This window comes from Mytilus trossulus, chromosome 13 (assembly GCF_036588685.1).
Source record: "Mytilus trossulus isolate FHL-02 chromosome 13, PNRI_Mtr1.1.1.hap1, whole genome shotgun sequence".
NCBI lineage: Eukaryota > Metazoa > Mollusca > Bivalvia > Mytilida > Mytilidae > Mytilus > Mytilus trossulus.
The window spans coordinates 50,094,941-50,118,833 of record NC_086385.1 but is presented as its reverse complement, the minus strand read 5'-3'; the positions used below and the strand labels follow the sequence as shown (position 1 = coordinate 50,118,833).

General features: G+C 31.8%; 1 protein-coding gene across 1 annotated transcript; it reads left to right on the top strand.

Moving 5' to 3' along the window:
- Positions 1-5,731: 5,731 nt before the first annotated feature.
- Positions 5,732-17,759, top strand: LOC134694906 (uncharacterized). Its single transcript, XM_063556012.1, has 8 exons — positions 5,732-6,163; positions 9,512-9,644; positions 11,928-12,029; positions 12,421-12,591; positions 13,609-13,781; positions 14,519-14,762; positions 15,748-15,844; positions 16,534-17,759. Exons 1-8 carry the CDS (start codon positions 5,906-5,908, stop codon positions 17,507-17,509), a joined length of 2,154 nt encoding a protein of 717 aa, XP_063412082.1. The 5' UTR covers positions 5,732-5,905; the 3' UTR covers positions 17,510-17,759.
- Positions 17,760-23,893: the final 6,134 nt, after the last annotated feature.

The window sequence follows — 23,893 nt, the reverse complement described above, 5'->3', positions numbered from 1 at the left end:
TGATAAGATAGGTCCGTTTCCTTTATGAATAAATTTCACTTTGGGACCATTTTCAAAATTGTTTTAGTATCATAGTTTGCTATGTGCATGTGTCCATGTGTTTATACCAACATTATGTCGTATGTTAGAATATAAAGTCTGGTCGCAAATGCACAACTAGAACGTGTCCCCAGTACACGAATGCCCCACTCGCACTATCATTTGCTATGTTTAATGGACCGTCAAATTGGGGTCAAAACTCTTATTTGGCATTAAAATTAGAAAGATCATATCATAAGGAACATGTGTACTAAGTTTCATGGTTATTTTACTTCAACTTCATCAAAAACTACCTTGACCAAAAACTTTAACCTGAAGCAGGTCGAACGGACGCACGGACGAACGAACAGACAGATAGACAGATAGACAGCCAGACAGCCAGACAGCCAGACAGCCAGACAGATGGACAGACAGACAGACAGACAGACAGCAGACAGACAGATATACAGACAGACAGACAGACCAGAAAACATAATGCCCCTCTACTATCGTAGGTGGGGCATAGACAAAGTAAGACATACATGTTTATATTTTAAGTATCTGTTAAAGACATAAATCAAAGTGAGTTTTTTTAGTAAATTATTCGTTGACGAGGACCCAACCTGTTTTTATCAAATAACTAAGCAATTTATAAACAGTATGTATTCTACCCCTCCCCCCAATACCAACACACTATTATCATTGGATTATGTAGAGATGAACAGTCATGTCTTTTCATTATTTGTAAAGGACTGAACATCAATTTGTCATTTCAAATTGATTTCAGCAAAATGTAAATTGATGATAAGTCCATCTGAAGCACCAGAATTGATTCCCCTTTTATGGGGTTCATGTTGCTCAGCTTTGAGTCATCTATGAAGTGTATTGTAGACGTGGTCGTGGTTTCTGCGTTATTCAATTTTTGCGATATTGTTGTCAGTTTGTCTTCAACTTGGTAGGGATGAATGTCCCGTCCCTTTTGTATCTTCCGTCTTTTTTATGCAATGTTTTTTTTTTCTTATTTGCATATTACATACACATAAATTTGGTTAATTATGTATACAACAAGGTAGACTTAATTATTCTTTCAAATGTACAAACTGTAATTGTATGATACCTTTATTTGAACTAGTAAGACACGTGTTACAAGGGTGTCAGGTGATTGTCCCACTTTCTATTAAAAGGTAATAACGAACAGTTTTGGAATTTTAATAGAAAACAACATTATGATATTTCTTTTATCTTAGAGAAATAGCCATACTATATTTAATGTAGTTATTAAAATGCTTACTAGGTAATACAATGATAAGATAAATAGATTGTTTAAAAAACATAACAAAATAAAAATCGATATTATAAATTATACATTAGAAACAGAAAAAAATACATAATACTATTTCATAATTGGTCGCCCCACTGTCAGTATTACTCTGTCCAGATTTAAAAACAAAATATGAATATCACTGCCTTCTGACGTGAAATACTTTGACCCGGACATATCACCGACGTCATAAGGTATAAACCGACGTGGATAAATTAGCCCCATATGTTTTCAAGTCATCTTTCGGTTAGCCAGTTAAACATGAAAAAACATTAATATCACGCATAGAACGCAAAGTACGAAAAACATTTTTTTGAAATGATAAAACGTGTTTAATGTTTATATGCAGAAAACCTGATAATCGTCACATATAGATATTAGCATAGAGCAAACGACATATTTGTGAAAATTAACGGTAAATAATCATGAAAGTAAGAATTTATACCGGATATCCTTGTTAATCTAACTGTTTCAAATGCGTAAGTCCGTTATTTAGTTCATTATATGTAGAGGAGTAGGCAAGATAAGACTCCTATATAAAGTTTTTAAAAGTTGTTAAATTGTAAACTTTAACTCATCAATTTTACTTCTTTAACATAAATATACAGAATATACATTTAACTTATATATGTTTAGTCGGTCTCATTAAGTTTCCACACAGAGTAGATTTAAGGGTTTAAACATAGGCCTCTTCGTCCATTTGTTATGATTGACCTTGATTATTTCCCATGTTTTTAATTAATATCCTGGTTCCATTGATAATTATCAAGTCCGGCGCTTTTTTGTAAATATACCGATTTCGGATGTACTGTTTATTAAAAGTCCCATAGGGGACAACAACGCCTAAATCAATTTTATTTCTTCTCACGTGGATAATTGTCACACTAAAAATCATTCCAACTCTCCTTATTTATCATATAAATAGCTAGAATTTATGTAGATTATATTGATGTAGCTACTTTTTTGTTGGGTGTTGATCTGTTCTCGAAGTTTCACTTCAAAAATATTAATTGTTTTTCACTGTGTTTTTAAAGTTTTAAAAACTATTTAATCATTTTGGTTCGTTTGATGATTATTGCGCAATAAACGCACCCATGGCTCTATTGACATGACCACTAACGTCATGTGTCGGTCGAGCACAATAAACGTACCCCATGGCTCTATTGACATGACCACTAACGTCATGTGTCGGTCGAGCACAATAAACGTACCCCATGGCTCTATTGACATGACCACTAACGTCATGTGTCGGTCGAGCACAATAAACGTACCCCATGGCTCTATTGACATGACCACTAACGTCATGTGTCGGTCGAGCACAATAAACGTACCCCATGGCTCGATTGACATGACCACTAAGGTCATGTGTCGAGCACAATAAACGTACCCCATGGCTCTATTGACATGACCACTAAGGTCATGTGTCGAGCACAATAAACGTACCCCATGGCTCTATTGACATGACCACTAACGTCATGTGTCGAGCACAATAAACGTACACCATGGCTCTATTGACATGACCACTAAGGTCATGTGTCGAGCGAAGTGAAAGAAACCCTAATTGAAGTAATAACCAGAAGAGACTGTGGTAGCTCAATTATGAACAGTTTCATAGTTGAAAAGGTAACGACAAAAGGTATTCAGATGAATATGTTTGTGGTTTAAGTTTTTAAATATAGTCCGCTCTCATTCTAAGAAGGAAAAATGCAATAGCCTACAATGATCTTATGTTGTAGTTTGCGTCGGTGTTTAGCGGTTTATTTGACATAGATATATGGAGTATATCAATTATGTGTATGTTTCAAGTAATAATGAAGTCAGCCTTTGTGATCTTCATGTGAATAACTGCAATCAATTTTCCTAGCTTCCTTGTTCAGTGGACTAAGTGTTACCTATCATTGTTTGATGAAACATCTATGATATAAAACAAACATAGCATATACATATATATGTATAAGTTTTAAAGTGTTTATAATTTTATAATTGCCTGTTATTATTTTTTTCAGTATTTTGTTTTGTCTTCTATATTTGACCAAGAGGAGCAAATACTCTGTCTCACAATTCAGTTGCATTTCATATCTTTAATCCCATAACATCACTGAGCAAAACGTACCTTTTTTCTTGTTCACAGTCAAAACTATGCCAGTTGTATTGCATTCGTTTGATGTGTTCGTGGTTTCATTTGGTCGTTTAATAATTTTTGTCTTTGAGTTCGTTTTTAATTTTATCTATTTTAATTTGCTTTTTCCCAATGTACTATTTTCTAAGACAGCTTGTTTCCTATTAAATGTCTTTTTTGTTAATGTAGTCGTCGGGATGTTGTCTTTGAGCTGTATAAAACATTTCATTTCCTTTATATGAATATCTAATATATAATATCAACTTATAGAAAAACGGTGTCATCGTTGTGTTTTAAACCCATAGATTGCTTAAGAGAGGCGAAAGATAACAATTGTAAATTCAAAGTCAAAAACTAACTGACAACGCCATGACAAAATAAAGGACCAAACCAAAACATAGCATAATAAAAAAAACTCCGCCACACGAACCCTATCAAAAATCGTATTTGTTTTAGATTTATGAGTTTGACTGTACCTTTGGTATCTTTCGTCCCTCTTTTACATAAACCACTGTGATGCTCTCGCACCTGTTGTAACGTATTGAATAATCCCAACCGCGGACACAGATTGAATATTTTTGTTGAGAACTAAATGTCAGATTTGTGATCCTAAAAAAGAGGAGAAAGGTGTTAAAAGGTTATTCCATCTCATAAGTAAAGAACACACTGACAACGTCGTGGCTGAAAAAACGACAAACGACAGTACACAGCATAGAAAATGCAAGGCTAAGCAACTAAAACTCGGGGAGGGGGGCTGGTGCTCTGTAACGTTGAGAATATCCTGGTCCACATGTGGCACCCGTCGTATTTGTCATGCTATTTTTTGCAAATAAACTCATCATTGATACTAGGATTGAAATTTTATAACGGGTTTCGTTCTTTTAAACATAATTAAACCAAATTGTTTTAAATGATTTTTTCACAAGAGAAAGAGCTGTTACAGTACCCCTCCCTGTCATCTTTTCACAATAATATGGATTCCTATGTTCGCACATCGATCGCGCTTAGCTAAAAATAAAAGTCCCTTGGTAACAATTTCAAGAAATAAGACTATAACACAGACATGGAAAGCATTTCCTACGTTGACATAACCCGAGCTAATGATAAACCTTGCTTATGTTGTGTTCTAGTTATATGGATATATTTCATTTTTACAAGATCAAAACAATGACATAAAAAGATGTTCCGTTCTAATTTGCGTTGGTGGTTAGAGGGCGTTAATCAATTACACGAGTGGAATATGTCAGCTTTATTTGTAATTTTCAAAATAAAATTGATCCAACCTTGTCTCCTTCATTGGAAAACTGTTATCAATTTCCGAAGTATTCATTTTTCCTGGGCGATGACTGATGTAGGGTCGAAAACATATATAAAAATAAGGTACAATTAACATATATATCAAAGTATATATCAAAGTGCTTTGAATTCCCTCAGGCAAGGTTGACCTTAGTACTATTTTGTCTATTCTTTTTATGTCACATTTTGGTCATTTAATTTCTCACGTATACAAGTGCTTGTGCATAAAAATTAATGGGTGTGAGCGTTCCTGAAAAGGTGAAGTTAGTGTCTTTCGAAACTTAAGAGCTAAATGCTAATTGAAATATAAACCTCAAAAGCATTGAGGACTCCAAATATCGATAAATATAGCCAAGGTTATCCTTCGTTTTGGCTTTCGATTTTTCTATTGTTGCCCGACTTTTCGTTTAACATTTTCTTTGTAATGCTGTATTTATTTTGTATACCTTTTGCATTTCGTTAAGAATAAAATCCTAAGTATTTTAACAATTCCAAATTTTGAAAAAAAATCTATTATATATAATATATATTTATATCTGTATAATGATCATTATATCAGAACGTAAAGAGACGACCAGGATATTATATATATTGAAATAAAGAATAATTTGAAACATATGCAAAATTAACTTTTTTATGTTAATCAATGCAAATCTTTCATACAAATTTATTATTTTATTCTAATTATCATAAAAATTAAATCATTGTGGTTTGTTTATCACTTGTAAATACAAATGTCTAATTGACACCATGATAAATAGAGGAGAAACAGTAACACTTGTCATGTAGAAATAACTCTTATTAAATTATGCGTTTTTAAAGGAAATGAGGTGTTCTTAAAATAAGCAATTTTAATCATGTATATAATTGACGCAATTAAATTTGTTCTCAATTGTAAGGTCATGACTTACTCAATAAAGAACCGTTCGCAGACAAAGAATTAGATATTGGTGAAAAATTATTTCAAAAGACAGAATGACCTCCTATAGATGCCTCTATGATCTCTTCCTCATTCTTTTGAAGTAGGATAAGAGGTTATATTGACATACAAGTAATGCGGCAGAGGTTACTAGTGATACAAGTGGATTGCAGATTTTAAAATGGGTCTAACAGCTGTAGAAAGTAACCTGTGATATCATTGACAAATCGAAATGCATAGTGGGAAGAACATAGTTGATTTTTCGTTTTGTTTTCAATACGATAGACAATTTTGGATTCCAATTATATTTTTGTTGTTACAAGTCATTGGTTCAAACTGTTGGCCATCGTATCGATTTAATATTCCTAATGGAAATATTGTTCCAAATCCGTGTAATCCAACCGAAATGTGGACGGCTGTAGGACATGGAAAACCTAAAGTGTTTGCACCAAGAAATCCTTTTGGAGAAGACTTCTTACGAAGTAGAATGGTAAGTAAATATTTCAAACCGTTCAACAGATCTTTATTACTGTGAATTGATTTTTTCTTCGTGTGTATCCATTTTCATGGATTAAGGACATTTTGCATTTTCGTGCATATTTTATATCGGTGATTTGCCAAAGTCAGCATACATCTCAATATAAATTTTGTAAATCGTTGAACATTTACATTCGTGGTTAGCCTTTACCCACGAAATCTAAGAAAATTCGTATTCATAGAATAATAATATCTCCGCCGTATTAGGAACTGCACGGATATTATCATGCAAGGCTGTTATCAGTTGACACAAGAAAGGACACATTTTAACTTTTTTTTTCATTCTTCGCTTCTTTCATGAAACATATTTTTATTTGATTTCATAAAACTTTCGATATACTTAACTTCATTTCCACATGTTTATTTCTACATATTTTTTCATCAGAATGTCTATCTTTTTCTGGATAGAAATGTCGTTAAAATGTAACTCTTAAATAATGATAATAAGGATGAAGTTACTCATTCGTAGTGTGTGCAATTTTAAAGACAAAAAGTGAAGTAGTTTCAAATGAACATTTCACGAAGTATCATGTCGACATCAAATAGATATGTAGTTAAAGAATGTAGGTCACCTATTATCATACAAATAACTATGATTGTTTTTATTCAACTATACATAATCATAAAGGTTTGTCATACCTAATTAATAACATAAAAAGAATAAAACAAAAATTTGTCAATTTTTCATATTTCTGGTTTTTTTTTATATTATATATTGCTGACATGACTTATATATTTATATGGTCATAATTATAAATTAATTACATCTTTGAATTTTTGAAATACTTAGGTTTTTCCAACTCAGGAATACATTAACTTAGATGTGTTTAGCAAAACTTTTAGGGATTTCATATCCTCAATATTCTTGAACTTCGTACTTTATTTGGCCTTTTAAACCTTATTTTTTTTCGAGCGTCTTTTCTAGACGAAACGCGTGTTTGGCACAAATGCAAATTTTTACCCTTTTATTTATATCTTACTCTGCAGTTATAAAAGTATTCCATATAAGCTTTGATGCAACTTTTCATAGAAAAAATATACCTGTTTACCACAGAAGGACAAATACAAATTACTGTATGCATTTTGCGCATTCTGTGGTAAAGATTGGTACTTTGTCGGTACTTTAAGAGGTTGGTACTTGTAGAAAAGCCCGGATATTGTGATTTAAAATTTTGCGGTTTTGAAATTTTTGAAATAATTTGAAATTAAATATGTTGAATATCTGCCTTATGTAAAGCTCTGATTCCTTGCCTGATTTTGACTATATTTTTGTTCTTTTTTGGGTTATGAAAAGTTCTTATTTTATTTATCTTTTATAATTTGTCGATTTCAAATATATTTGCCTCGAGCATTACTAATGAGACATTTGTTGTAGAAAAGCACATCTGGTGCAGAATATTGGTAACATTATTATGTTATTCTTATTTCATTTTTTATTCATTCTGTGTAGTAGAATAACTTTATTGGTTGAAGACTGTTTTTTTTATTTATCAAAACCTATATCACAATTTCCGATTAAAAAAAGAGGAATAAATTTGTTTACATTGTAGATTTCTTTCATCTCTTGGTTAGACATACTTGTTTCCGTTCTTTCTCAATTATGCAATGTCACATCAAATTTGATTTTTGTTATTTTTTTTAAAACGTTTCTTGCATCTAATGTGTTAATTCGTTGGCAAGTTATTATTAATCTAATGAATAAGTATATATGTAAGATATCATAATACATCAAGTTAGATTGTCAGCTGAGACTTCAAATTATCTACTTATAAAGAAAAATATGCTGATCATGCAGATAAACGTGCTGACTGCAAACTACAACTTCCGCATAGGCGACAATAGTATCATTTTTCGAGATACAGACTTAAGAAAGTGAATTTTAGAACGAAACATAGCTAGAATGAATGAAAATATAAAAGAGCAGTATGTTTATGATCTATAAGTATAGGTTCGTCAAATATATTAAACCGGTGAAAAGAAATTCACAAAACTCTTTCAAAACAAAACACACTTTTATTACCACGATTTACTAGTACTGAAAGACTTGAAAACTTGAAATGTGTTATAAATGGGTTTTTTTCAATTTTGTTTTTCAAATAGTGGTGTTGCCATATCAGAGTCAAGCATATTTCATGTGTGATGCTCATAATAATCATGGACAATAACATTGAAAAAATGACATAATTATTGTAGGTTTCTACTTTTGGTATTGAGATATGAATTAAGGTTTATTTACCGATGTAATTAGTGACAAAGTCTTTATTCATGGTTTCATTTTTAACATATTTAATATATCTGTATTCATTATTCCGAATTTTTGACTTATATAAACCAATTGTTTATAAAAACAAGGGACCAAATACCTTAAAGCAATATTCTATTTAAGTCACAATTAGAATTAAGCATAGATTGATTGGGAGGAGTTCATTTAATGATATTCTCCGGAATGAATAAAAATAAAATGGTATATTTTTTAAGAATTTCACGAAAACTAAAATATAACAAATGTGTATACGAATAAGAAAGAAAAAGTCAAACGAATCTTCACGTTCCACCGAATAATATTTGTATCTCACATCATTGATAAAAAAAAACCTCCAATATATATACTAACAATCGAGTTTGAGTGTAACATAATACACTCGTAATGATATTTTGTTGTAATTTATTGATTATACTATAACCAATATTAATTACCAAGATAACAGACAGAGTCCTAAAAATATTACATAAAGCTTGTTATGACTAGGGAGGGAAGTTCGATATTATTTGACAGAACATATGCGTTTAGATCTATTGTAAAGTACATTTTTATTTCGGTCATTTAGATTAAAAATATTCCATAACTTTAACAATACCAATTGGTACTGCACCAGTTGCTCATTTTGACAAATAAAATTATTTCAGTAATATCCGCCCGAGTCAATAAAAACATAAAAAAAAATCAAACGTCGAAGAGCTGATCAGGGCTATGCACAAGTGAGATCTTTATTTGAAGCTAACTTCTATTTCATTTAAAAACTTCATTAAGTCTCAAACATAACTGATTACCACTTGTCTTTGATTACGCATCTTTGTCAATATAATCAAATTTGATGCGACTCTTATTATAGTGAGAGGTTTAGCTAGCGTCAAAACCAGATTTAATCCACAATAATCTACATAAGAAAATGTCTATACCAAGTCAGGAATATGACAGTTGTTATCCAATTGTTTGATGTGTTTAGAGCTTTTTATTTTGCCATTTGTAATAGACATTCCATTTCAGAGTTCAGTATTTTTGTGATTTTACTTTTTCTAGACATGGACCAGACAACTTTGTATGATGGATTCTGATGGAGATGGTCGTACGAATGGGGAGGAGCTCGGCGATCCAACATGTGAATGGCAACAAAAAAATCATACACCTTTATCAAAGACAGTTTCACATCCAGGTAATACATATTCTGTTATTATTTGAAGGTCTGTAATTACTTCAATTTTTAAGTCATTTTAATTATGCAATTCTTTTTATTTTAACACCTCATTATTCTCTTTTTTTTTATTTCAGCTCCCCATTATTCAAAAAAAAAAATATAATTAAGCTCTCCATTATTCTAAAAAAAAAATATATAATGTAGCTCCCTATTATTAAAAAAAATATCTAATGTAGCTCCCCATTATTCTAAATTTTTGAAAATGTAGCTCCCCATTATTCTAAAAAAAATATTTAGATCCCCATTATTCAAAAAATATATATAATTTAGCTCTCCATTATTTAAAAAAAAATTTGTATAATTTAGCTCCCCATTATTCATTTTTTTTCATAAATTAGCTCCCCATTATTTCTAAAAAAAAATGTAATTTAGCACCCCATTATTCTCGATTATTCATACTATAGTACCCCATTATTCTCAATTCTTTAACATTTCGCTTTCCATTATTCTCGATTATTTATACTATAGCACCCCAATATTCTATTTTTTTTATAATTTAGCTCCACATTATTTTTTTATTTTTTTTAATTTAGCTCTCCATTTTTCTCGATTATTTATACTAAAGCACCCCAATATTCTATTTTTTTTTTATAATTTAGCTCCACATTATTTTTTTATTTTTTTTTAATTTAGCTCTCCATTTTTCTCGATTATTCATACTATAGCACCCCACTGTTCTCAATTCTTTATGATTAAGCTTTCCATTGTTCTCTATTATTTATACTATAGCACCACATTATTCTAAATTCTTTAAAATTTAGTTTTCCATTATTCTCGATTATTTATACTACAGCACCCCAATATTCTATTTTTTTTTATAATTTAGCTCCACATTTTTTTTATTTTTTTTTTAATTTAGCTCTCCATTTTTCTCGATTATTTATACTATAGCACCCCAATATTCTATTTTTTTTATAATTTAGCTCCACATGATTATTTTTTTTTTTTTAATTTAGCTCTCCATTTTTCTCGATTATTCATACTATAGCACCCCACTGTTCTCAATTCTTTATGATTAAGCTTTCCATTATTCTCGATTATTTATACTATAGCACCCAATTATTCAATTTTTTTTATATTTTAGCTCCCCATTATTCTATTTTCTTTTTTATAATTTAGTTCTCCATTATTCTCGAATATTCATACTATAGCACCCCATTCTTCTCAATCCTTTATAATTAAGCTCTCCATTATTTTCTATTATTTAATCTTCAGCACTCAATTATTCTGAATTATCTATACTGTAGCACCCCATTATTCTAAAAAAAAATTATAATTTAGCTCTCCATTATTCTCGATTATTTATACTTTAGCACCCCATTATTCTCAATTCTTTAAAATTTAGCTTTCCATTATTCTCGATTATTTATACTGAAGCACCCCATTATTCTTTAAAAAAAGTTTATAATTTAGCTCTCCATTATTCTGGATTATTCAAACTATTGCATCTCATTATCTCAATTCTTTATAATTAAGCTCTCCATTATTTTCTATTATTTATACTATTGCACCTCATTATTCTCAACTCTTTATATTTTAGCTCTCCATTATTCCATATTCTTCAATTGTGCACCCCTTTATTCTCTCTCCTACATATTTTGACATCCAATTTTTCACAATTTTTTAATTTTGCACTCCTTTATTTTCTTTATTTGTGAGCACCCCATTAATATCTTTTCTCAAATATTGTTTTTTTTTTTTTTTAGCTTTTTATCTTTTATAATTTATTGCCTATTCTTTTATATTCTGTCACCACATCTAGACGTTCATATATGAGACAGTGACGTCATAAAAAACAAATACAAAACAAAGAATTCCCATAACTGTCAATATTAAAGTACATATTTAACATTTATGTAGACCGAAATTAACTTTATTTACAAGTATCCAAGGTCTTTCACCTTCTAAAGTTAAATGTTGCATACAAATAGCATACACAAATTCACATTTGGCGTCTTTTCGCTCACCCGAGACAAAATATAAAAGAGAACCGATCGCACGAGGAATATCAAAATCGTGAAAAGCTATCATACAAATGTTACTAAGAAGATTTTCAAGTTCTTGTTCAGTTAAATCAATCAAAAAAAAAAAAAAAATTATCAGTTCATATTTTACGACACACTATTACTAATGAGTCTTTTGAAGACAAAACGCGCGTCTTGTGCAAATACTAAATTTTAATCCTGGTCTCTGTGATGAGTTTATTTACAACAATTAAATAATTCTCGATTTGTATTTTAGGAGTTTGCGAACCGATAGGTAGTCCAGTATGTGCACAGAAACCGAATAATTATGTATGTCCTGGTCAGAGAAATCTTGATTGTCCTTCGTTTGCAAGGAATGGTAAGTATATAACTAATTTAACATATAAGGATATCATGTTCCCCTCACCATATGTTGGAAATGTTAGGTCTTTTGTTTCTGTGTGTCTATTAATTTGAGATACCTCTAGATAAATTTTGATTTGAATGCGAGCAAATTACGGAGCTTTACCTGATTGTTCATTTCTATTGCATTTCAACAAAATAATATTTTGAAATGTCAAAATGGAAATAGAAAACGAATGTTACATCCGTGCATCATTATACAAGTTAAATTTATTTTTTATTTAGACAAAAAAAGAAAAAAAGATTAACGTTAAGTTTTAACTCATTTTGTGTCTGGTTTTAATATTTTGCATTTAATTAATGTTTTTGTTATATTTCAATTACTTGATTGTTCTGGCTTTTTACAGATACAGAAAAGTTACATATCAATATGACTAATGCGCATGTTCCAATAAAAGCATCATCATATGTATGTTTAGAAGTAAGATTACCATTTGACCAGGATTATCATCTTCTTGCTGCAGAACCAATCATAGACCAGTCCAAAATAGTGGACCAAATACAGATATTTGCCTGTGGTAATCTCAATATTTTATTCACGAATTGCAGCTTGAAATTTTACACCAAAATTGCATAGAAAACTCAAAATTTAGGCAAAGTTACCGGAGTAACATACAAAGCTCTATTGATAAAAACTGCAGTTGCAACTATTAGTCCGTTTAAATAGTACTTATTTTAAGTGTGCAACAACTGAAATATATTTTATAAGTTTTGTGCTTTAAACAGAAAGATCTTTAAAAAAAATAAAGTATAAAAAAAGCATTCCCAAGTCAGGAGCCTCTGGCCTTTCTTATTCGTGTATTATTTTAATTTATGTTTCTTGTGTACAATTTGGAAATTAGTATGGCGTTCATTATCACTGAACTAGTATATATTTGTTTATGGGGCCAGCTTAAGGGCGCCTCTGGGTGCGGGAAGTTCTCGCTACATTGAAGACCTGTTGGTGACCTGCTGCTGTTGTTTTTTTCTTTGGTCGGGTTGTCGTCTCTTTGACACATTCCCCATTCCCATTCTTAATTTTATGATTATTTTTAACAGCAAACTTTCGATGCAGAATTAGTTTAGGTATACCTTATGTAAGGTCTTTCGAATCCTAATACTTTTCTTTTTTCTGCAGTTTAATTTTACCTTAACATATTATGATAATGTATATTCAAGGAGCAGTGGCAATCAGATTTGGACTAAATAATATTAAGATCTACTCCATGATCTTCAATCCCATTTTTTTGCCATTTGCTTTTGTACTTTTCGTTTAGAATTTTCCTCCTCGGAGTGCGGTATTTTTGTCCTTTCTACTTTTTACTATTTTGCATTTATATCAACACGTCATTATTGTCTTCGCTTTACACTTTAACAGTTTCCCACGCGCAATTGAAAGATCGACAACATACTACTTTGTTTATATATATCTCAATTAATTGAATTTTGAAAATAAACGTGTTTGGTCTAATATTTTACTTAAGCCTTGAATAAACAACCATGGCATTTAATTTGAACATTTATCATACGTTTTAGTTTCCTTGCTTTCATTGCAGATTCTGGTCTTCACTCCCGAGTGTATAACCATCCATTTGAGTGTGGCGAGAAACCCCGTGGAGATTGCCAAAGTCTAATAGGTGGTTACTCAAGGCATGAGAATGGAATTTGTTTCCCGCCTAAATCAGGTTATAGAATAGGCGAGAATGGGTGCAGGCAAATGATTTTCCAGGTATTGCTGTATTTCATAAGGTTGTGCCTCAAATATAAGAAAAACAGAAATCACTTCGTACAGTTACATGACTACTTGCATTAACGATTCTCTATATTATGGTTTTGAGTAGCTAGGAAAATATTTTGTAAAATCTTTATAAGTTAAAAAAATTATTGATAAAAAAAGGAGGAAAACACAAACCTTTTTGAATTATTCTGAAAATCATTTAGACCCGGTTAATTAAAATTGTTTTATACTGATCTGAGTGTATTGTAAAGTTTTCCATATGTGACGATATCGCATACAAATTGACAGCAATCACTAAAATGTTCGTCTTGTAAGCAAAGTAATTTCAAATAAGCCGTTGTTTTCCTTCGGTTGGTAAACAGGGACAAAATTAGCAAAATATTATCCAAAATAGCATTCTTGTAAAAAGTACAACGATGTAAGCAAGTTTAGAATATTTGCATTGTTCTTTGAAATCAAACGGATGACTGTATGAACTAATATTTAATTCAATTATAACTTTACATGTTGCATTTTGTCCTGGCCAATATCATTTTCTATTTACATCAAACATAGATGTAAACAGTGTTAAAAACGAGGGTCATGCAAGAACTCTCTCATATACTTGTAAGACAGAAGCGCGCTTGGTTAGATAAATCAGTGACCATCCAATCAAAATTGAACTTAAATTTTGATTTTATCGAAACCACTTTTACGTATGACGCTTATCCTTTTGTCACTACTTTCAGATAAGATATAAAAACCCATATTTGAATCCAGCACTGTATGACAGCTCAGGGATAACTTTGTACTACACTAGTTACCTTCAACGTTTTGAACTTGGAAATAAATTGATTTCGGTTACCCATTTTACACTACCTACTGGACAGAAAACAACCACAATAACATCTGAGTATCCTGGAGAATGTTCTACCATGCAAATGTCCAAACCAATATATATAACAGGTGCATTCATTCATATGCACAGCTATGGTAAGTGTTATTTTGTGCTAATTGTTATTAACAATATTGCTGTTGTCAATTTGCAATTCTTATATTATAATCAAGACATAATCAGTATATTTAGTAATAAATACCAGGATAAAAATCTCATTGCGGACCTCATTGAATCCGTATTCCTGTGAACTACAATTGAACTTCTTAGCTAGATATGGTTTACCCACGAACTAGGCGTTTGTGTCGAAAGTAAAAGTATGTCAACATTGAAAATAAAACAAGGGCAAACCATTTAATTGACTGATTCTATTAACAAAATTTCGTTGGTAAACAGGATAAAACGATTATTAACATATTATTTTAACCGTTAATACGAAATCAACCAGACCTAGAAAAATCCACTTGCTCGTGTTCGCTGTCTCTTTATACATGTTATATATTTGTGTATGTTTATATCGAGTTTAGATAGCGTCTGGGCTTATTAGTTATTAAGTGTACAAGGCTTATAATATGATATGCCAGACGCGCGTTTCGTCCACGTAAGACTCATCGGTGCGCTAAGATCTACAATACACACAAAACGCTGATACATAGTTTATATATAAAAATAGAAGATGTGGTATGATTGCCAATGAGACAACTATCCAAAAAAGACCAAAATGACACAGACATTAACAACTATAGGTCACCGTACGACCTTTAACAATGAGCAAAGCCCATACCGCATAGTCAGCTATAAAAGGCCCCGATAAGAAAATGTAAAACAATTCAAACGAGAAAACTAACGGCCTTCTTATGTAAAAAAATTATGCCTGGCTGATACTTTTTATGTTGTTATATACGATTTAATATGTTATAAATCGAATAGAAGAACTTGAATCAAATCGATGAACATGATTCTGACAGCTAGTGTCCCTTTAAGTAAGATCTATTTCATTTGAGTTGGTATTGCTGGCTAATACGTAAACGTTTACCTATTGCACCATTTAATGTCGTGAGTAAAACTTAGTTGTTGTTTCAGGCCGTCAACAGATCGTTGAATTAATAAGAGACGGCGTTCCTGTTGAAGTCATAGCCGATGGAACCGGATTCAAAGCACATAATCTAAAGGGAACACAGTAAGTAAACTAAATATCTGTGGATAAAAAAAAAAAATCCTGAATAATTAGGATTTTATATTACGGGAATTTATAACCTTGGCTGAATTTGTCAAAATATTCGGAAGTTGGGATCCTAAATGATCTCAAACTTCGTTCTAGATCTTTATCAGGTCTTTTTAACTTTTCTGTTTCGAAGTATACTTATGAGTCTTTTCTAGACGAAACACGTGTCTATCATTGATACAGAACATGGTGATAATGTTGGTTCTATTAAAATAAACATTTCAACTGGTTTTATACATCTTTTGTTGGAATGTTAGTGCCAAGGGTATCAACATCCCAGTATCCGAAACATCTGTACTGGCAAGCAAATATAACAGATATTGCTTTATTGAAATGCTATTATGAATTAAATAATCATTGTATCATGTGGAATGTTTCTCTTTCATACAAAGCTCTGATTCGATGAACCGGTTTGCCTTCACTTACTTCTTTTCGGGGTTTAATCAGCCCTTACATGTTTGCTTGGATTGGATTTTCAAATAAATTGGCAACAATCATCATTTGAGACATAAATCGTCGAAAATCTAGTGCAATACCAGTGGTATCGAGAATGTTATTAACATATCATATACACAATGGGAATTCCGCATACAAATGATGTTTTCTGGTAAATTGTATTGTTACCTTCTTTTCATTTATTTCAGTCTAAAAAAGCCCATTCGAATGTTTCCTGGTGACAGTATAAGGACGGTGTGCTGGTATGACACTACAACTGCGAAGACACCAATCAAGTGGGGTTTACTTTCAACCAATGAAATGTGCTCAACAAGTCTCATGTACTATCCACGAGATGATTGGTTGGATGCCACTGCTACTTCCTTCAAGGAGATTCCTCTCTGCAAGCTGCAGACGACAGGGGAAGCAAACGGTTGTCATTTTGGTCGTTTGTTTGATGCTGTTCGTCAACCAGACGCCACTTCAGTTGCCTTGGACCACTGCGCCGCTGAGAAAATTTGCACCAATGCGTGTGCTTCAATAGCATCAGTTGCGTTCACTCATCCATGTCTTAGGGGAGACAACTATGAATTACTACAATCCCGACTGACAAGAAAGTTCGAAAGTTTGAAAAATTTTATGGATGCTTTAAAGCTATGTCGTGTGGAATATATTAATAATACAAATGTTCAGGAGACAATTACTACTACGACAGAAATTCCACCTACCGTTCATTCAAACATTGATTTATCAAATTTTCAGATTCCAACAGGTGGGAAGACTCAGTTCAACAACCCAGGTATTCCAATACCATTTCAAAAGACTAGACAAAGCACATCAAGAATGGGTTCAATGCAAAATCGACGAGTACGTCCTGTCAGGACAAATAGTCCAGTCAGGACAAACAGTATACATCCACAACATGTTATAGAAGCAATAGAGTTAAAACAACAATCAGAAAAACGTTTAACTCTTGCTCATATACAATCAGTGCCTTCAAGACGTAATTCAGTTAGAGCAACCCCATTTCCAACGCCAGTATTTCCAAAACAAATAAATAAGAGTGGGACAAGAACTTTTTCATCTCAGGGAGAACAGAACGTCCCTTCTTTAGCACCCAGGGATCCTTTAGTAGCAAAGTTGGCGAACTTAATCCATACAATGCACAATCCATCAAGCGCGTAATCTCTAAAACGTTTATCCTACATATTAAACTTTGATGTTCGGCTTATTATGATACTAATTGGGCTATCTGTCTATGACTTATAGTTAACATGAGGAGTTTTATTTGTTGTTTAATAAAATAGAGAAACTACAAAACAAAACAAAAAGCCCTATATCTACCAATGAAAACTGAAAACGAAAACTCGAAAGGACAATACCAGTTTCATAAACAAACTTGAGAAAACCAAAATAAATTACGAATGTATTAAAGAAAAGTAAAAAAGACCGGACTTAACAAAGACGTTCTATTTGGTGGGTGAAAAAAATACGATCCTGAATATGACTTTTTCTTTGCTGTTGAAAAGAAATTCAGAATTGAAATAAACTCAAATATCTGATGAAAACAAATGGCAATTATCAAGAAATGCCAAACATTGGGTACATCCAATTAATAGGCCATCGGCTAAAATACAATCTAAACTTTCGCAGTATAACTGAATATGATGTATTTGTTTGTACTGAAATCTGCATTAATGAATTATAAATGTGATTGCTTTCCCCTGGTCTTGTTAGTAGTACATAGTTCAAAATACAAATAAAATAAACGTATTTCCTTAGGAATTTAATGTTAGCTTGTATTTAGTTTTAAAGTTAGGAATTTAGGTTGACATATTTCCTTAGGAAATGTAAGCTTGTATTTAGTTTTAAAGTTAGGAATTTACTTTGACGTATTTCCTTAGGAAATGTTAGCTTGCATTTAGTTTCAAAGTTAGGAACAAAAGATTGCCATATTAGTCCAGTCGATTTGTGCAGATTTTTGACAAAATTGCTCAGAATGAGGTAAAAGCACGAAATTTGGAATAGAGGAAGTATATGTCATGGACAATATTTTAAGCTATGGACCCACTCTGAAAGTCAAAATTTGCGGAAGAGGCGGCCATTTTAAAATGACGGCCGTTTGATCTCTATAGATTAATAAACAAAATTCTAAAAAAAATATTAGAGAAGATATTGACATGAAACCTGGGTAATATAAGAACAGTGCTGATTCCAATTGTCTTGTTGAACAAAGTTTTTGAAAATATTAGCCATATTGAATGGCGGCCATCTTGAAAAATCTTTGTTTTTCAAGCCAAAAAAAGTAGTCATTATTCGATGAAAATTTAAAAAAAAAACAATGTCGAAGATATACAAATTTATTTGTTTGAGCTATATAAACAGGACGAAAGGCGAGCCTATAAACCCCCTCCCCGAGTTTTCTTTTGTTTCGTAGAGGGTACAAATTACTTTATATTTTCCGACAATGTACATGTCTCTAATGTTCAAAAGTAATCGACATAGTTAAAACGCGACCACAAAGAAGATCATAAAATGAACTATAACATGTATAACTCTAAAAGCAATATTCCTGCCACCGCTTGTTCAACATAGAATAACAGGAGGATTTTATTTTACAAGTATAAATAAAGCAAAAAAATTATTTGTATACCTGTCATTTATAATAGTTGGCTGATTACATGAAAATTCGTTTTGTTGATATTGTTCATTTGAAACAACTTTCAAAAACCTTGATTGCAGACAGAATGAATATCATATCATACAAGTAATTAATGTTATAGGAAGACCAACTGCTCAAATGTTCTCAATTATATTTAACAAAAAATTAAATGTACATGATTTGTCAAACCTCACCACTCTGTCTATCATGTTCTATCACATTGTCCTCCACATTTACATACGTAATACTGCCTTTACACATTTGCATTTCCTTAGTAACCGTGTTCACTTTGACTTATCAGTTAAGCGCTTGCTGCAAGAAGTTATTATAAAGTCATATGGTATATTCATCCCAGATGACAAGGACTGTCATCTGAGGACTTAATATGTATTGATTTTTTGGTAGCCATTTTGAATGATGGCCATTTTGAAAACATGATTTTCCAATATAACATTATTCGCTAATCTTATTTATTCACTGATTGCATTCACACTTTTTTCTACTAATATGCATTAGATATTTATAAAATGGTCAGATAAGGCATGCACATGTTTACACAATAAAGATATCAGTTTAAGAATTTCTAACTGTTACCTACACGTTTGCCTAAGTAACTTTGTAAAACAGAAATTACGAATATAATATAATTTATGACTGAACGTTGTTGTTGGAAAATATCAAAATTATAGATTTCCAAAACACTGGAGCTAGATATCAGAAGAAAATAATGAGCGTTTAGAGTAGAAGGAATGTGTGAAACGGCAAGAGAGGACATGTGAGGGTTTGCATGCAATGGCAAGCAGATCCAAACAGAACAGACATAGACATTTGAGCCGGCAATCACTCTTTTTGATGCAGGCATACAACAATGTTGTTTTTCTTCCGCTCAATTTGAAACAGTTGAATGAGGGTTATGGAACTGCAGAAGCACTCAAGACGGCACAAATCCTGTCAAACAAATTTTCAGACCTCAAAATATTTCATCAGTAAAAGGGAAAACATACTTCTGATGTTGGAGATGAATTGCCAGTTGAAAGAAAACAAGAAGTAACTAGACACTGTTAAGTGATACTGAATCAACACAAACAATGACTGTTTTTTTTCTGTGGTGATGTATCTGAAGATTTCCATGATACTTCGAAATTTAAAAATTGACAAAAAATGGGACATGACTGTACAACTGTACTACAAGACATATTTCCTTAGCCAAAGTAAGAGCTGGAGATTTCAAATCACCAGCATCCTGCTTAATGATTGATAAAACTTGACATAGCAAATAGGCAGAATAAAAGACATAGAAAGAAAGCCAAGAATCTTTTATCCTTGGAGTTGTGCTTTTCAAAAATATAAAATAGATTGACGACACACGGTCTGGCAGAGGTATTGTACCAATCTCCAAGCTTGCAGATCACGCTACATTGTACAATAAACGCCTGGAACAACTTGTAGTTATCATGGAAGGAAGGACTGATGCAACGCATCTAACAAAATAGGAATGTAACTAACAAAGGATGGCCAACCATCGAGTCAAATCCAGTAATATCGATGAGTGGAAGACAACACTCACCATTTCTCAGCTATAATAGTTCAATTGTGCAACTCGTCATCGAAGGGATGCAACTGCAACTGATCAGTCCTCCGATAGAGAGTAAGATGTCTCAAAGATTGAGGAACGGAATCATTTTGAAAGCCTACAATGAATGTCCTGTAAACCTTTCTATAGTAGCAAGCCTAACCCTTCAAACTATTCTAGTTACTTTGATTATGAAGAGGCATTCCCCATCACGACTTAAACATTTTGTAAAAGACATGGCCTGTTTCAGATTTTCCCCGACACATTCATTGAGAATCCAGAGAAAGACGCAACCTTTCATGTGTGCTTGCATATCATCTATGGTAGCTAGTATTCAATTTTTCATAAATGTTGTATTAATCATTCCATCCATGACAACTAGTATTTACTAAGGACGTTTACTGTACCATTTTTCCATATCATCAATTTTAAATATTAAAACAATATCTGTTACAGACTGTGAGCCATCACTGTTTTCTATTATTTTGGCAACCCCTATTGCAATGGATAACAGATTTTTGTCTTTCTTTCTGTGTCTCGAATTCTGTCTTATTGACTTGTTGTGCAGCTTTAACACACATTTAGCATGAGATCGGCTCCTGAAATATTAATCTTCGGCACTGTATCTGGCTCAAAGAACAATGGTTAGTAGTTCAAGTGACAGTCACATACTCTATTGTCAATCACAAGTGTTGATGCTTCATGATGATAGTCAGATACCTCATCACAAAGAAATAAAGAAATATCTGCAATCATTGTTCTTGTTGATTCATCACAACTGTGGCTGGTTATTCTACTGGCTTTTTAATCCTTGACTCATTTTGTTTTTTCTGACTATATATATTAAGATTTGCTTTGACAGGATTAGTACCTTTTGCCTTGTGATTCTCCCATTGTATGGCCTTCATAATCGTTGAACAGTTGTATGCATACAAAAATTGACTGATTACAAGCTCAAATGTCTATGTCTGCTCTTTTTGTATTTGCTTGGCATTGTAAATCATCACGTGTCCTCTCTTCCCTATGCGGAATTCTTTATTCATTTATTAGATTTGTTCAACTCTAGTGATTTTGATACCTACGTATTTTTTCCTGTTCAACATACAGTGCTCATATTTAATATACGGATTTTTTTAATGGTAAAAAATTACCTAAGCCCTACATACTAAACTGCAATTAAAAGAATTTACGTATTTATTTAAATACAGTTATTTGTTAACATAAGCATACCTTATTTGAGCACTTGGTGAATATATCTTATATGAAAAGCAACAGTCATTAATAAATGATTAGCAAAACTAGTTGTAAATGCATATAAAACTTAGTATTAAATTAAATTCAAAAAACAATTTAGGACAGCAAATAATAATATATTGCAAATTTACGTTTCCAAAATGGCCACCATTCAAGATGGCCACTAAATACTTCAATAGTCCTCAGTTTATATTCTTTGTCATAAGAAACACGAAAGTTTATCAAAATTAGTTAAGTAACAGATTTTTCATATTTTTTAAATAATTTTTATTGACCTTTTGGACATGATTTCAAAATGGCCGCCCAGAGCCGCCATTTTGATTTTCTGAATTGGGTCCATAGCTATAAATGTTAGTTATGACCCCAACTAACACTCTGCAAAGTTTGATGCTTTTACCACCTTCTGAGCAATTGTTTCACATTTCGACTGGACTATATAGCATATTCAGAAATCCATATTGCACACATAAACAGTGTTTTACTACTAAATCTTTACAAACCATCTAAGAATGATATCCTTTTTCAGTCAATGTCAGCATACATTCTAATGCAACAACGTTTGTAACGTCCTTTTTGATTAAATAACGTCACTTTCTTACATGGCATCAATTGACAATTGATGCTATGAAACGTACGCGCAAGCTCAGACGGCATATGACAGATTTAAAATACACGTTTTAACGTAGTTTTCTGTCAGTTTCATTCGAATGGAAATAACAATATTGTATTTTAAGCTCCGACGGCATCAATTTGGGATTTGATGGTCGCAAATACCCGTTTACTGTCTCCGCTAACGCGTCGTCAGTAAACTTAATTTGCGACCATCAAATCCCCAATTGATGCCGTCGGAGCTTAAAATACAATACAGTTATCTCCTAATTCCAATGTTCAAACATAAGAAAAAAAGTTCTTTAATAATTAGAAAGCAACTAGCACAAAATATGACCGACTTTCCAATTTTTCATGCATATGTGTTACTTATCTTTCTTATAAAATAAACTTGTGAAAATCAACATGTTCTTTATATTTCAAACAATATTTAAAGCTTTCTACAATGGTTTGGATCATTTTAAACAGGGTTTTCAAGTGGTATATATATATATGTTACCATATGCATACTTAAAAAGATGTCTTTTCACTATAATTTTGTTTAAACGTTTTACAAAATTGCGGATTAGTCATCTTTTAAATGGAACAATATGCCAGAAATATTGTCCAATTTCTAGTGAACGTTTTGAATAATGATTAAATAAAGAAAATGTAAAACTTACTAACCATTAAAATCCAGCGAATTTCACTGAAATTTTTTCATAAAATTGTACCTGTGATATGTGTACTGTTTGCAAACTTATCGATACTTCCACATGTTTAAGTAAAAAGTTCAACACTGTAATTTTATCTTTGATTGTTATTTTGCTATAAATATTGATTTTTGAAATAAAGAACCAACTAAATATTATTTTAAGATAAATATGCACATGGCTGTAGATTTATTATGACTTCATAAATACATGATTTTTATGAGTTGTTTTAAGCTTTAAACTGGTTGAAAGTAAATGAGAGGTGCTCTCATATCTGGTATCTGTGTCTTTTTTGTTATTGGGATGTATAAATACAGGGTCAAGCGCAGACTGTGTTTTGTTTTTTCTGCTTTACATCACTCTGATGAGTCTAGCCTTTTTCAATAAATTTTTATAGTTTGTTCTTATGTCGTACTGTAACACCACTTTCCTGGGTAAGAGAAGGATTTGGTGCAATAAACTATAATATTTGATTAACAGCCCATCATGAATCATTGAACAATAAAAATATGGTTAAGGTCATATGTATCCTGCTTGACAAACATGCAAACCATACAATCGTTCAATACACCATATATATAATTGACCTATTGCTTACAATATCTGAGAAACAGACCAAACCACAAAAACTTAAAATTGTCCAATGAACCATAAAATTGAGGTACAGGTCAGATTAAAACTGCCAGTCAGACATGAACACTTTACAATCAAACTATACACCAAATAAAGTTGACCTAAAATAGTATATGAAATATTTTAACCTTGATCGGCCATACATG